Source organism: Sus scrofa, chromosome 3 (assembly GCF_000003025.6).
Source record: "Sus scrofa isolate TJ Tabasco breed Duroc chromosome 3, Sscrofa11.1, whole genome shotgun sequence".
Lineage (NCBI taxonomy): Eukaryota > Metazoa > Chordata > Mammalia > Artiodactyla > Suidae > Sus > Sus scrofa.
In genome coordinates, this window is record NC_010445.4 from 51,549,990 (window position 1) to 51,567,034 (window position 17,045).

Sequence of the window (17,045 nt, forward strand, 5' to 3'; positions counted from 1 at the left end):
ATTACGTACAGAAATGAGAACTGAGATTTAATTTTATTATGGCTGAGCCTGCAGCATATGGAAGTTCCCGGGCCAGGAATTGAATCTGAGCTATAGCTGCGGCAACACCGGATCCTTAACCCACTGTGCCGGGACGGGGATCGAACCCATGCTGCCTCAGAGAAAACACAGGATCCTTAACCTGATGTGTGACAGTGAGAACTCCAAGAACTAATTTTAAAAGCAGCCCGTAGCAGCACCAAATTCCTCCGCACCAACTTCCCTGCTCTACCTGCGAAACACAGTGTGCTTGACAACCCAGAAAATGACTTAATATTTACCTAGAAAATTTCATGCATGGAAATATGTAAGGGTTTATGAATGAATGACTGCAGAGAAAAATGGTAGGCATGTAAGAAGACCTTTCAGACACGAATCGACCGTGGGTCTGCATCTTTAGTATTTATAGTCCAATTAGCCTGGAGCAGACCCACATACAGAGGTAATGTGACTCTGCCTGGAAGACAGAGAGAGCCAGACTTTCTCTGCCATTCATTCCCTCACCTGAGGTCCAGACCAAAGCCATAGGATCGCAGATCACACTCATCCATCACCTAACGCTGCCCCAGGGCCTGTTGGCCTGATCCCTACGCCACACCCACGTTGTCCCCTGCTGGGGAGGCAGAAGGGATGCAAATCTTTAGTGAAATCTTCACTGAGGAAAAGAACACACTGCTGTGGGTTCCCCCCTTCTCACACATCACTTCAGGAAAGGATGGATGGGATGCAGGAGAGAGAGAAGAGTGGCTAGGCTGAAAGGGAGATGGGAGATGGAGAAGGGCATGGCTATGAAAACACTGAAGAACAAGAGGCAGAAAAACCAGTATCACTGGCTCAGCGGAGACAAGGAAGGTCTCAGGGACATAAGGCAGGGTTGCGTAGAAAGTCACAAGACAGGCAGCTGGGGATCTCTGGTCTACTCCTGCCACCAAAACAGTGAATACTGCTCAAGACAAATGGCCTTTTTTTTTTTTTCCACATTTTTACAATTGAGATTTTAGTTTGCCTTATTTTAGTACTTCGTGTCTCCATCTGGTTAATTAGGTAGTCTGTCCATGTAAATAAAATACTTTTTCCTTTAGTTATAAAGACAGGCCAGGTCCAAGGAGACTTTTTATGTTAGTAAACAGTGCAGCCAGGCTTATAAAGGTCATGCTAGCACTGATAGTCTCTGGAACTCATGCTATGACTTAATGATGTCACACACACACACACACACACACACACACACCCCTGTTTGCTGTGTGACTGTTTTATTGCCTTCATAATATTGCAAAATCTCAGATACCTGAAGCTATGGCTTATGTGCTTCTCGTTGTCCAGTGTCATGTCAGAACATGTGAGCAAACAGCAAGCACTCAAAAATGCACTTATGTTAAATCACAGAAATTAGTAGGTTGGTCAACATCACATCAATTAGCACCAGGCAGGGTGGGGGTGGGGGATCTGTTAGCAAGTTAGGAAAGAAAAGACGAGAAGGCAGTACAGATCCACCAAATATAGTTTGAAACCTGTCCATCTCTCTTCAGGGACCAGCTGAAATGCCTCCTTCAAAAGCCTTTCCCAGGAGTTCCCGTCATGGCTCAACGGTAATGAATCCGACTGGCATCCATGAGGACACAGGTTCAATCCCTTGCATTGCTCAGTGGGTTAAGGATCCAGCGTTGCCATGAGCTGTGGTGAAGGTTACAGATGTGGCTCGGATCCCATGTTTCTGGGGCTGTGGTGTAGACTGGCCGCTGTAAGCTCCAATTGGACCTGTACCCTGGGAACTTCCATACACCACGGCCCTAAAAAGACAAAAAAAAAAAAAAAAAAAAAGCTTTTCTCTGCCAGGGATGTGCCCGTGAATGTCAACAAATTCCTTTATGGGAAAAAAAAAAGAAAAAAAATAAGGCCCTGATCTGTAGCATTTGTTGGTTCCATGGTACCCTCCCACCATGGCTAGGTCAGGTCTGCAGTATGGACGGCACTGAACTTGGAGCTGGGAGTAGATAGACACAGGTGGTCAGCTCCCACCACCCATCCACCCCTGCGGCTGGCCCCTGCCCGATGCCCTAACCCAGGTATTGACTTAATCCTGGCCTCTTTGGCCCCTAAGTCAGCTTTTCAGAATATATTAAAGCATGCACCTGATTCTGCCTGGCTCGTCTACCTCTTCATTTCAAGTATACGGTCTTGAAAAGAGGCACTGAATCTTAATTATCATATTGTTCCAGGTCTCTATTCAAGCTGCACTTCTTCTTAAGGGACATACTATGACACAACAGGAAAGATGGGCAACTCCCCAAAATAACACAAGACAGTCTGTCCTGCTTCCACGTGCTCCAAAGCCACCTCAGGAAATAGTGCCCTAAGATCTTCTTACTTGTCTCTCCAAAAGTTGTGACCCCAGTGTCCACAAACATCTTCAATCCCCGTCTTCACATGATCAAAAAACTAAAACAGAAAAAGCAGGCCGATTGATTACTTTTTACCAGAAATCAGTCACTGCCACTTCCATTTACAGAAATTATCATTACGGTTTCTATGTATTTTTAAATTGTATTTGTAGAAATTCTAATTATAGCAATTTCTCTTGAGGTCAAGCTTACGCATCCAAGGCCCTGATAGAGTTTGCTTTTTGTTTGAATTTTTTTTAACTGAAAACAAAAATAAAACAATAATTCATCTTCAAGGACACGGATGTTTCTTCTATCAATCTCAGGTGATTCCTTAGCTTATTCTTCCTCTCACAACCATCTGTTCATGATTTTGGAGGATGTGAAATATAGTCATGATTGTCCATTAGAAACATTTTGGGTTGAAGGAAGTGATGAGGGCATCATTTGTCCCTGTATTCCTGTAGGAGTGTAGGCTCTGTCGGGCTGTGTTCATTCTACCCCCAGCTCGAGCCTTTCTAAACCCTCCTCCTCATCCCCCACTGTCAAGCTGTCTGGCTTAATCCAATAATTTTCCCTTCTATCATTTAAATTGTTACACTACTTTCAACCTACCCGACAGTGGATTTCCTCACTGACGGCTTGCTGTTTCTTATTGGACCTCTTAACATCAAGGAACTCCACCAGTGGTCGGATAGTTATTCCCTGCACAAAAAAAAAGGAGGAGGGGGGGAATCTTCTTGTAAAATTCAAGGATACCTTTTCTTCTCCTAAACTGTGATAACCAGGAAAGGATACCCTGCTCCCAAGACTTAACACAGCCTCAGTAACATTTCGTTACTTTTCCTTCCTCTTCAACAGCTAGCATCTTTTCAGAGGGCCTTGTCCCCAAAGCTCCTACTAGAATTGAAACAGTAGACAAAATGCCAGAAATTGAAAATGGAATTCTACAGGAAACAGCCAACGAAAGTAATTCTAAGAAATAATCAAGTGTGGAGTTCCCGTCGTGGCGCAGTGGTTAACGAATCCGACTAGGAACCATGAGGTTGCGGGTTCGATCCCTGCCCTTGCTCAGTGGGTTAACGATCCGGCGTTGCCGTGAGCTGTGGTGTAGGTTGCAGACGTGGCTCGGATCCCGCGTTGCTGTGGCTCTGGCATAGGCCGGTGGCTACAGCTCCGATTCGACCCCTAGCCTGGGAACCTCCATATGCCGCGGGAGCGGCCCAAGAAATAGCGAAAAGACAAAAAAAAAAAAATAATCAAGTGTTACCCAGTTCAGTGGAATCACCTCCTTGTGTTATTTATGGAAAGCATTTTGATGATTCATCGGCTCATCTATTACAACAACTTGAATGGAGCTTTGATGGCGTACCTGTCGGGGCAGGGGCATTTAGGACACACAGATGGACAATTAAGGACCTCAGCTGGAGGACTTTGTAGTCTTATGGGGAGAAGGTTACACACAGAAACAGTCACAAAGTAGGCTGAGAAGGATTGAGAGTGACACACAGGGTCGTGGAAGGCTCGGTCAGAGGGAACCCTGGATCGCAGTCTTAGAAAGTGTTGGAAGCCTATCTTAGCAGAGACCTAAGAGGAGAACAGGACCAGCTGTGAGAAAAGTCCCTGTGTGGGTTTGGGAATGTTCATGGGGGCACTTGGGAAATGGAGAGAAACATAAGCTATTTAGTAAACTAGAAAGGGAAGAGAAATCCTGATGGTAAAAAAGATCTGCAGAAAATTATAGTGAACATTTGATTTCATAATGAAACATTAAAAGCATTTCCACAGAACTGGGAACAGCACAAGGATATTCCCAACCTGTTGTGTCCACACCTTCTGCTTGCCCTGGTCAGTGAAATAGGAAGAGACAGAGGGAGAAGCTGAATTTGGAAAAGGGAGTGGCAAGGTTGTTATTGCTCATGGACGACCTAGGTTTTGTCCTAAAAAAAACCCAACAACAACAGGAGTTCCCATTGTGGCTCCGTGTGTTAAGGACCTGAAGTTGTCTCTGTGAGGATGCAGGTTCCATCCCTGGCCTTGTTCAATGGGTTTCGGATCTGGAGTTGCTGCAAGCTGTGGTGTAGGTCACAGATTCAGCTTGGATCCAGTGTTGCTGTGGCTGTGGCAAAGGTCTCAGTTGCAGCTCCAATTCAAACCCTGGCCCTGGAACTTCCATATGCTGCAGGTGTAGCCATAAAAAGAAAAAAAATAAATAAAACAAAAAAAAAGTACAACACTTTTTCATTTAAAAAACAAGAAAGTATAGTAACACAACTAGACATAAAGGGAATATACATGAATCCATCCCATCTGCTAATTAAAAAAATCATAACTACAATATAGCAATGAAAAAAATGTATATATATAGAGAGAAAGATATATAATACACCAATATTATATATTATGCTATATGGATATTAAATACACACACACATATAAATACATATATATATACACACACACATACTTTTATATTCTCTCTACATATGTATATATTACATAATCCTATCAGGTAATGAACAAAAAACCTTTACAAAGAGAACTACGAAACTTAATTAAGGGATATTAAAAAAGATTTGAGTCTTAAAAAGACACACACAGTTCCTAGATGGGATTACTTAATAATATTATGATGCCAATTTAATCTCAGTGTCTGCAATACTATTCCAATAACATATTCCAGAGGATGTTTAACAGGACTTGAATACTTGGAAGTCAAGAAAAGGTTGTCAATTCTTTTGGAAGAGTAAATGGAAAACCATTTTTAAAACATTAAAAATTCAGAGAAAGGACAATGATGGGTAACTTCCAGCTATCAAAACAAACTATCAGCGAATATATTTAAAATGATGTAGACATGTATGTTTTAAATGATGTGATGCTAAGCCGTTGTGGCTCAGCGGGTTAAGAAGCCGACTAGTGGGAGTTCCCGTCATGGCGCAGCGGAAACACATCCCACTAGGAAATATAAGATTGCAGGTTCGATCCCTGGCCTTGCTCAGTGGGTTAGGGATCCGGCATTGCCATGAGCTGTCATGTAGGTTGCAGATGCAGCTCAGATCTGGCGTTGCTGTGGCTCTGGTGTAGGCTGGCAGCAACAGTTCCAATCAGACCCCTAGATGGGAACTTCCATATGCCACGAGTGCAGCCCTAAAAAAGACCAAAAAAAAAAACCCTATTAGTATCCATGAGGATGCAGGTTTGATATCTGGCCTCACTCAATGGATTAAGGATCTAGTATTGCAGCAAACTGCGGCATAGTTGGCAGATGTGGCTCAGATCCAACATTGCTGTGACTATGGTATAGGCCTCAGCTACAGCTCAGATTTGACTTCAAGCCTGGGAAATTTCATATGGCAAAGGTGTGACCATAAAAATGAAATGAAATAAAATAAAATGATGTGACACTGGCACTAAAATGGGCCAAGTGAGGAAGGGGTGAGAATGTGGGGTTAAAAAAGAGCCCTGAGTTTCCTGCTTGGTTGGTAGGTGGCTGCCACCACTGGGCATGAAGAAATCACAACCAAGTGGGGTTAGTGGGTTTGGGGGGAGGGGGATACGTGGAGGAGTGCTCCCTGACACCCGTTTCATTCCTATCTTACCTCTCCGCACGTCTCTGAGACTCTAAGAATGCTTCTGATGATATAAACTATGATACGCACACTTTTTTAAAGAAGGCCTTTAATTTTTCCATCAATCCAGCTTCAGACATTTTTCAGCCTCACTTTAACTTTCTCAAGTGTGAGTGATTTTGCGCAAACCTGGCAGAAGACACACCTTGTGTTCTACCTGATTTTCAGTCTGCCACTTTGAAATAACATAGGAGGTAATAACAGTTTTCCAATCAACACATACTCTGTAATTTTTAACTTAGGTAAACGAAAATAGGCGTAAATATATGGTTTATGGTGATGGGTGATCTCACTGAGTTTCAGGTTCCCTGAAGCCTCTAGGTTGACAATAGCTCCAGGAACAAAAAACAAAAAACAAACAAACAAAAAAAAATCAACAAAATCAATGCTATTTATAAAAACAGGTAATGTGTTCTAAGGACACGACTTGTTTCAGTTGCTTTTTTCTGTCAGTATTCATCCAGGAAATAATAAATGAGTGCCCCATATTTGTAAATATAGGACATAAAGCTAAAGATGGGATCCGGGGGTCTGCCCCAGTCACTGGGAAGTCATTCCTTCCATAGACGTACAGTCCAGACAGGAATGGGACTGTCACAGACAAAACAAAACTGATCTTCTACAGCAAGCAGGGGTGGTTCTGATCAGTTCGATTTTCTCAAAATAATAATTAAGTTTATAATTAATACAAGTATTGATGATATGCAATGGAACGTTGCTACTGTGTTTTACAAATATGTCCTTGCTTAAATAGTCCCTTTCAACAGCCCCCTTCTTGCTTTGAATTATTTGCAGTTGTCACTTCCTGCTCAAAAGGAACTTATCCAGAGGTTCTGCCCTCCTTTCTCTTTCTTCCTTCCTTCCTTCCTTCCTTCCTTCCTTCCTTCCTTTCTCAATCCATCTATTTTGGATAGATAGTACATGGCATCTGTTTGTTTTATTAAGTCCCCGAGCTGGATGTTATATTCTAAGAGACTGGGTCTCTGATTGGGAAGACAGGAAACAACACCAACAAGAAATGTTTTTGAGAAAGTGCCTTATTTTACCACGCTGGAAGATTCCTAATTTTGGTCACCTGAGAGCAGCCTGATCAGTATTAGAAAAATAGCTTGTTACATCCATGTAGGGCACAAAATTAAAGAAACCCCTTAGTTTTCCACCAAACCACTGAAAAACATGTTTGCAAAGCACATGTTAAGTGTTCGCCCATTCGTGTGGCTTTGGCACAACACCCAGGACCCCTTAGCGCTGGGCCTGGGGAATTGGCTACAAGGGCAGAAGGACGCTGAGTTGAGATCTGTTTTCTCCCCATGCCATCTGGGCTTTCGGCCCACCCTCATCCTCCTGCTCCCTGCAGAATGAGAAAGAAAAGGAACTGCCTTCTGATTAAATGAGGAGCAATCTTCGCTTTTTTGGAAGAAAGTGATTTCTTTTATTTTTCTTTTTTTGGAATTAAATTTGGGATAAATAGGTGGCGGGGGGGGCAGTTGGGGTACGGTTTCATAGCTCTTTGCCGATTTAGCAGGCAATTTCCAGAAAAAACTGAAGAAACTATTTTCATTCATTAAAAAAATACCACTATCATTGCTATGCTATCCTATATAGGGTCTTCTCACATTATGAGCTTTTTTCTGTTTTGTTTTTTGGCCAAATCTGTGGCATGGGGAAGTTCCTGGGCAGGGATCGAACCGGCACCACAGCAGCAACCTGAGCCACAGCAGTGACAACGCCGGATCCTTAACCCACCTGGGAACTCCTCACTTTACAAGCTTTAGCACAGAGATCATAGAGCCAGTTGTACCTACAGTATTTATTTTAGAGCGTGGTCAGTGGGATGAGAACCATTAAAGTATTCAAGGAGGCACTTAACTTGTAAGTGGAGTGAAAATCAGACTCAAGACATTTTGGACAAAGACTTAGAGTAGATTACTGTACTCATCTACGATGGAGGAAAAAAGAGACTCTATCCCGGGAATTCCAGCCAACCGTGCTCCCAGATGGACTTTGAGATAACTACTGAATGGGTTTCCAGAATTCTGAGGTTCTGCTCTATAATTACAGGGGCCACTTGAATAAGAATTATTGTGCTCTAAAATACATTGAAAGAATTTTCTCTTTTTTTCCTACTGTCATTCTACTTAATGTTATAATAAAAACGCAGCAAATCATCAGGTTAAAACTTTGCATCAAGCAGAGTGTTTTATGTATATATTTCCTCTCTGCTGCCTGGGAGGGAGGCACCACTCTCCAGATCTTATAGCAAAGTAAACTGAGGCTCACAGATCCTTTTAGGAGCTGGACCAGAACACCAAACCAGAAGAGCCTTATGTCAATGTCTGCACTTTCAACTCCTGGGTTCTACCTCTCCTCAGTGTTAAATATCATTTTAAAATCAGAGGGACAGCTTTTACTTGATAGATCATTACCAATCTTATTTACACATCCAAGTAACGTGTAATGAATTTACACATCCAAGGAATCAGAATTATTCACTCATTCCTCCTTCTACAAGCAAGATGATTTCCAAAAATATGTTAATGGGCTTCATCAAGAGGCCACTTGCTCTCATTATCAACATGATTCAAATTTTCATTAGAAATTCTCATGATAAACCTGAGTATCAAAGAATAAGCCATGTGTCACACAAGGGAATTCTGTTTAGAAGCTAGTGCTAACTCAACAGTATCAGGACAGAAGGGCTTATCCTATAAGAAATATTAAAGTAAGGGGGAAGAGTTCTCGTCGTGGCACAGTGGTTAATGAACCCAACTAGCATCCATGAGGACACGGGTTCGATCCCTGGCCTCGCTCAGTGGGTTGAGGATCTGGCATTGCTGTGAGCTGTGGTGTAGGTTGCAGACTTTGCTCAGATCCCAAGTCGCCGATGCAGGCTGGCAGCTGTAGCTTCGATTCGACCCCTAGACTGGGAACCTCCATATCCCTCAGGTGCAGCCCTCAAAAGACTAAAATAAAATAAAATAAGGGGCAAAGCCATTTTAAAGTTCAGTGATAGATCCCTCAACATAAAAGTTGTCACTGGAAGAATGCATGGCTCTCGACTGGCAGGCAAATTTTTTTTCAGAAGGCAAAACTTTATGCATGGATTATACTGAATTATTTCTACTGTGTTGTAACCCATTAAGTATCTCCTTCTAGATCCTCTTCCCTGAGCGCCTTAGTAATGGATGTATTCTAGAAGAAAGATCCTTTCTGAAGGATACACGTGCATGTGTGTGCATGTGCATGCATGCATGCATGCGTGTGTGTGTGTGTGTGTGTGTGTGTGTGTGTGTGTTTGCATGTGTGTTCATCATCTCCAAAACACCAGCAACAGGTAGGAGAACATGAGGGAAGGAAAGAGGTCGAATCAAGGATCCTAGTGACATCCTTGGTCTCTGATCTGGGCACACAAAGGGGGGATGGAGCAGAAAACAGTGAAGGGAAGGGAACAGCAGGTGTGGAACCACAGCAATCCCTCTTCCCATGGGTATCACAGGGCACGGGACCAGGTAATCCTTAAACCTAAGGAGAGCAGGGAGTTTCTGTTGTGGCTCAGCAGTTAATGAAACTGACTAGCATCCATGAGGATGCAGGTTCAATCCCTGGCCTTGCTCAGTGGGTTAAGGATCTGGCATTGCCGTGAGCTGTGGTGTAGGTCACGGACATGGCTCAGATCCTGCGTTGTTAAGGCTGTGGTGTAGGCCAGCAGTTACAGCTCCGATTTGACCCCTACCTGGAAACCTCCATTTGCCATGGGCGAAGCCCTAAAAAGCAAAAAAAAAAAAAAACAAAAAAAAAACAAACAAACAAACAAACAAAAAAACAACAAAAAACCTCTAATGAGAGCAGAAGACTCTCTGGGATGGGGGTATGCTTGCAGATGCCAAATACTGACCCCCCCCCACCCCAACATCTCTAACACTAAAGGGTAAACTCCATGTTTGTAATACCAAACACAGCCAATCCAACTAAACTATTTTGTTTGGTGAGCTGTTCTTTTTAATTTGTCATGTTAAGAACTTTCCTAGTGTTATCTATTGATGCACATGGCACTCATTCAAAGTGAATGTGCAGTCTTTTAATTCGGGAAGCAAAATTTCACGTACATCTTTCGGTTGAGTTACAATCCCGAGAAGCAAAATATGGAGTGTAATAATGATACCCTATATTAACCACCACATATTCAATGAACAAAAGCATACCTGATTCATATTTTTTCCTAGGCAATTTTTTTATTGTTATTGATTTTTTTTTGTCTTTTCAGGGCCACACCCACGGCATATGGAGGTTCCCAGGCTAGGGGTCGAATCGGAGCTGTAGCCGCTGGCCTACACCAGAGCCAAAGCAACGCCAGATCCGAGTCGCATCTGCAACCTACACCACAGCTCATGGCAACGCCAGATCTACAACCCACTGAGCAAGGCCAGGGATCCAACCCGCAACCTCATGGTTCCTAGTTGGATTCGTTAATCACTGAGCCATGATGGGAACTCCTGGTTCTGTTTTTGTGTTTGATACTCATATGTGACATCTTGAGCTCTGACAGCATGGAGAGGAGTCCAGAGTGCTGACCAAGCCTGGGCCGGGCTTCCTGTGGTCATAAGGATGGGGCAGCTGTAGGGATAGGGCAGCCGGCTTAAGAGGAGGTGGTGAGTGACTCCCTGATCTGACCACTCCCCTCAGGTCCTCTGCCCTGGGGCTGCTCCTGAGAGCTTAGAGAGCTCAAGGCAGAAAGGGCTCAGGCCAAAATGTCACCTCAGGCCGAGGGTGGGAGTAGCTAATTAATTGACATCTTGTTCAAGGTTCCCATAAACACACCATACAAAGAAGACAAGAGATCAGCTTCTCCTCTCTACCCACAAGCTCCCTGAAGTCTCCCTACATTTAGGAAGAAAACACAGACCAACTTGGGATGCTTGAAGCAAACTTGGACGTGAGCCTCTAACTGCAACCACTGCAAACCATAACCTGGTAAACAGGTTACTCTAGGTCTTCTCTAGGGGCGTCAGCAGATCCCCACAGTCCGAGCTTGTCTGTGACATCAGAGCCATGGACTCACCCCCAGCTTCCATGCTTCACCTGCTGTGCCCCTCATCAGCCAGCCTTCCCTCTTTGAGCCTCGGTTTCCTCGGCCGGTGTCCATCCCAGAGGCTTGCTGGGAGGAGGAAATGAGATCATGCACATGGAAAAGCCCTTGTTCCTCTTATCCAGGATCCCTTGGACGGGACAAGCCCCTGTCCCCAGTGTGGGCAGGTGTGAGCAAGTAAAGGCCGATGCGCTTGGTGCAGAGCTGACTAGGAGACAAAGCAGGACGAGGTCCAACATGACTCTCACCAGCCACTCTGCCCGGCACCTCATTTGAATTAAGAGCAAACAGGGCTTCGACTCCCTGCTCCACTTTGCCCTGGCTGAGGAAACCTAACCTTAGTTTCAGTGCCTCAGTCTCCTTGGCCATTAAATAGGAGCAACGACAGTGACTCCTCTTAGAGTGTGTGCCATAGAACTGTGAGGAGGATTCAAGAAATAAGATGGGGAGTTCCCTTCATGGTTCAGTGGTTAATGAACCTGACTAGTATCCATGAGGACTCAGGTTCAAGCCCTGGCCTCACTCAGTGGGTTAAGGATCCGGTGTTGCCATGAGCTGTGGATGTAGGTCAGCAGCTGCAGCTCCGATTTGACCCCTGGCCTGGGAACCCCCATATGCCATGGGTGCAGCCCTAAAAATACAAAAAAAAAAAAAAAAAGAATTAAGATGCTCACACCTGAGGAAGGCACCTGGAAAGCATTCTGTGACACCCTGGTAAACAAAAATGAAATGAAATAAAGTAAAATAAAACAAAACACCTCCCCCTGTCACTTATCAGTCCTTCTTGGACTCCTAGGCTGCCTCCTCTCCTCTCCAGAGTCATAAGATTCGGCCGCCTCTGAGCCCAGTCCCCACTGGTCCTATGATTTCCTCCACAGAGATACTCATCCCCTTGGCCATCACTTCGTTTCCTGGCTTCGGTACCAGCCCTCCACTGCTGCCTGAGCTCTTCCCTGACTCCAGGCTCCAGTCCCACACCCCCACCTGGAGGTCTCACAGCTCCTCCACCACCCCGCATTCTTGAAGGTGGATTCCCACCTCCCCAGCCCCAGCTTGCCCTTCTCCCACAGAGCGAACCCCCACTTTGGCAGCTCAGATGTCAGAGCCTGCACTCCTCTGTGGCTTCATTTTCCCTCACACCACACCCCTAACCTATCAGGGAACCCTGTAGGTTCCACCCCAGGACCTCACCCTTCTCGCCACCTGGCTGCCACCACCCTGTCTGGGATCATGGCCACTTGGCCCCCAGATGGCATCTCCCACGTGTGCCTTTTCCTCGTAACTGCTCCTTCTTACAGCACCCGGGGGACCCTTTTACAAAGTAAAACACATCATGCTTCTGCACAAAACCTTCCGATGGCTTCCGTTTCACTGGGGGAAGAGCCCAAGTCCAGGCACTGGCCTGTCCACCCCCTCGAGATCTAAGACCCCAGAATTTGCCTCACCTCTTTTGCCCCAATCACTCTCCCCTCTAGCCACGTGGGCCCGGAACACACTGCCTTCAGAGCTTTGTCTTCAATTCTGTTTGCCTGGAATGTTCTTTGGCTTAACCGATCCCTTCACCCCCTGCAAACCTTTGCTCAAATGTCATCTTTCCCATTGTTGCCTGCCCTGACCCTGAAGCTAGAACCAAACCCCTCTTCCCACCCTACTCTCACCAATTCTGGTCCCCTATGTCTTATTGTCCAGCATCTTTCACCTGTGAAAATACTCCAATTCTGGAGTTCCCGTCGTGGCACAGTGGAAACAAATCTGACTAGGAATGATGAGGTTGTGGGTTCGCTCCCTGGTCTTGCTCAGTGGGTTAAGGATCCGGCATTGCTGTGAGCTGTGGTGTAGGTTGCAGATGCGGCTCGGATCCCACGTTGCTGTGGCTGTGGTGTAGGCCGGCAGCCACAGCCCTGATTAGACCCCTAGCCTGGGAACCTTCATATGCTGCTGGTACAGCCCTAAAAAGGACAGAAGACAAAAATAAAAAATACAATAAAATACTCCAATTCCTTAACTAATGTTACTGCCCAGTGCCCACGTCCTCCTGGAATGGAAGCTTTGCTGGGTTGGCAATATTTATATGCTTTGTTCACTCCTGGATCCTAAGTGCCCTGAGCTCAGCAGGAGCCCAAGACTGATTTACTAAATGATCACCTGCAAAATAGAGCCTCCTAAGGGCTGGCTTGTTTAACCTCAAGAAGCTGATTAACTCTCAAAAACGGGATCCTGACTTGGATCCATGTCTTCCCCACCATACTTTCTGCCTCTCGATATTAAATGCACCTTCACCCCTCCCATCATTCCAAGGTGGTGAATCCACGTCAAAGAGCTGCCGGAAGGTCATCACACAACTGGCATTGACCGGGCATGTGCACTGGGTCAGGAAGACAAATGCCAAGGACAAGCAAATGCACCTCCCAAGTTGCCAGGAGTAAGCTTAGCTCACGCAGCTGAGTTTCCTTAAATAGCAGTTCCTTTACGTGCACCAAGGGGCCAAACTGGACTCTGAGGCTCCGCCACAAGCCAGTGATGTGAGTTAATACGGTTTTCCCTTGTGTCCTAATGATCTGAGCCTCCAGACACCGTCAGACGTGGCACCTACGACTGTCTAAAAGATCTTGCTTCCTCCTGGGAAAGGGAGAAACATTGCTGGGAGAAGGAGCCCCACTCACCAGGATGAAGACAGTGAAGAATATGACCACAATCGCTGCCGTGATGAACAGCTTTTTCCGGGGAAACACGGAGGAGGGGAGGAGAAAGACCAGTGCAAAGCAGATGGCCCCGCGGAGCCCGCCGTAGGCAATGATGAACTGGTCCTTGAAGGTCAGGGGAATCGTCCGGAACCAGTTAATGACCTGAGTCAGGACAAACACACCTGAGAAGAGAAACAAAACCCAAGAAAAAGGACTGCGTAAGACGGAGGCACAGAAACACGAAGACACGTTTACTGTGCCTCTGATTCAGGGCGAAGTATTTCAGGACACACCCTTTCCTACCATCCTGCCCGGGGTCCCAGGCCCTGCTCACATCACCGGACTCCTGGGGCTTTGTTGTTTCAGGACAGCAGGTGAGAAGGTGGAATCAGAGAAGCCAAGAATTCAACTTAAAGCAAAGACATGGCAACACTCTGGAGCAAAAGGGGGATGTCAGGAAGTGAGGAGACAAGGAGGAAGAGGAGAAGAAAGAGATTCTGGTGGAAGGAGAAAGACAGAGAAACCAAGACAAACCAGAAAAGCAGCAGCTATAGCAGGGATGGCAAAGGGGAGGGACAGGAAGGAAGGGCCAGCCTCGCAGTGCCCAACACCAAAGGCTCATGGAGGAGATGTGCGCCTTACCCAGTGCCCTCCAAATCAAGCAGAAGGCCAGGGTGAAGCAGACGAAGGCCCAGTGCCACTCATGGTTCTTTCCCACGGTGGACACGCCCATGAAGATGAAGATCAGGGTCTCGCTGACGCTGCTCAGCATCTTCATGAAATACTTGATGGTGGTGTAGGATTTCTGGGACACATTTTCTTCCACATATTTATTCATGGTCATTGCACAAGCAGTGATTCTGTAAGAAGAGATGTGGCTTCCATTTAAATGGGAAAATTGTCCTAATCAGAATGTAAGAGTCAGCACTCAGCCCAGTTGGGGCTCTACCTTTCCACTGATGTGACTACAATGTCACCAGCTGATTTCTCTAAGTGAATGTGATTTGCATCCCTGGAAATCCTCCTGTCTCTGGAGGTCCCCATCAATACCCATGGCTTCAACTCCTGGGCTCTGTCCAGCTTTCCAGTCTGTGAACACCCACACCATCAGCTCTCTCGCCCGCCTTGCAAGTAAAACAAGCCCAGACTAAACTCAAAACTAGCTCCATCTTCTCTACTCCTCTAGGGCCCCAAATGCTAATGTTCTTGAACTTGTGGTCACAGTGGACTTCCTCAGTGCCCCCATCACCATCTAATTAGTCACCAATTATTTTCAATCCCTCATCCTGAATCTCTTGGACCCACTCACTCTTTTTTATACAGATGCCTTAGTTCCAGGCATCTTCACTTGTTTCTACATATCTCCTACAGGAAATTCAAAATGTATTCATAAGACTCTGAAAATTCCCAAAGGAAAGAAACTCTTTTGCTTTGTTCCCCAGAATTTCCAAAACTCTGGGACCACAGAGCTCTTCATGTCCCTTCCCACATCTTTTTTTTTTTTTTTTTTTTTTTTTTTGGTCCATGCCCAAAGCACGCAGAAGTTCTAAGATCAGAGGTTGAACCCGTGCCATAGCAGCAACCTGAGCCACTGCAGAGACAATGTCAGATTCTTAACCCACTGAGCCACAAGGGACCTCCCCATGACATTTATCTTAGTACCACACCTCTGCACACTCTGGGGAACGAAGGGCTCAGGGTGCAGCTCACATCCCTAGGTTGGATGCTTTCCACACTCTTGGCTCAGTGGCAATTCCAGGCCACCCCCCACAACCCCCTCTCCAACCAGCACATGCCACATGCCCAACGATCTGTAATGTCCCAAACAGGCCCCGCTCTCTGCTGTCTTCTTGCCTCAGAAGCACACACACACACACTCCCTGCCATCTGGAATGCACCCCTGGCCAACTCAGATGATACCCACAGGGCAAATTCAGTAACAGTTCACACCAGGTTCCTTCTGAGGAGACAGAGATACCAGAAAATACCAAAAGGGCATTATTATCCACAGGCGCTCTACCATGAAACAGAACAGAGCCTGAGTGGGCTGCCCACCTTCCACTGAGAGATAATTGTGCCTTAAGCCAATGGCTGGTCATGATCTGGAGGTTTTGCACATTCTCAGAACTCTAGAGCTTCCATGACTCTGCAAGCACTCCCCCACTCCCTTCAACCACTGCACATAGATCCCCTTCCCGGAGATGTCTGATGTTTTACAAAATCCTGGGAGTTCCCATCGTGGCACAGAGGACAAATCTGACTAGTATCCATGCGAATGTGGGTTCAATTCCTGGCCTTGCTCTGTGGGCCTGGGATCCAGCATTGCTGTGAGCTGTGGTGTGGGTCACAGACTCAGATCGGATCCCATGTTGCCGTGGCTGTGGCGAAGGCCAGCAGCTATAGTTCTGATTTGATCCCTAGCCTGGGAACCTCCATATACCATGAGTGTGGCCCTAAAAAGAAAAAAAAAATCCTCCTTCTGTGAGCAATAAGGAGAGGTGGAAGAATGCAAACTTCAGGGCCCTCTGAGTTGAGACCTAAATAGTAACCGTGAACCTCTTTCCTTGCAAGGAACAGACCTGTTCCTTACATAGAAAACATGTATATATTTTGTGCCTCACATTAAAACAAAACAAAGACTGCACCAAGCCAAGGATCTACATGGTCACTGCCCAAAGAACGAGCAGGTGTTTCTTTTTTGTTGTTTTTTGCCGTTGTAAATTTTTTGGTAAATTTTCTTGGCATGTAGTTGACTTACGATGTTGTATTAGTTTCAGGTTCACAGAAAAGTGAGTCAGTTATACATATACATATATCCATTCTTTTTCAGATTCTTCTCCCATGTAGGTTATTACAGAGTATTGAGTAGAGCTCCCTGTGCTTACAGCAGGTCCATGTTACTCACCTACTTTATATACAGTAGTGTATATCTGTTAATCCCAACCTCCTAATTTATTCCCCCCACCCAATGTTTCCTCTTTGGTCACCATAAGGTTGGTTTTGAAATCTTTGAGTCTGTTTCTGTTTGATGAATATCCTTTTGGACCATTTTTATTAGATTCCACATATTAGTGATCTCATAGGATATCTGCAGGTATTTCTTTTAGATTTATATGAGCGAGGAATGCAGCATTGCTGTGGCTCCCTAAACAAAGAGAACCTTAGTAAATGGGCTAATAAAATTCAGCAGCCACACAAAGCAAAGACTGGGAAGAGATGAGGG

The 17,045-nt window shown here is 45.5% G+C and overlaps 1 protein-coding gene across 1 annotated transcript in view; it reads right to left on the minus strand.

Annotated features, from left to right (window-relative positions):
* The window catches only part of SLC9A2 (solute carrier family 9 member A2), an 87,206-nt gene that overhangs the window by 14,192 nt on the left and 55,969 nt on the right, over positions 1 to 17,045 (minus strand). The window contains 4 exon segments of the mRNA NM_001100189.1: positions 2,408 to 2,478; positions 3,036 to 3,125; positions 13,802 to 14,004; positions 14,465 to 14,682. Coding sequence (NP_001093659.1) covers positions 2,408 to 2,478; positions 3,036 to 3,125; positions 13,802 to 14,004; positions 14,465 to 14,682 — 582 coding nt within the window.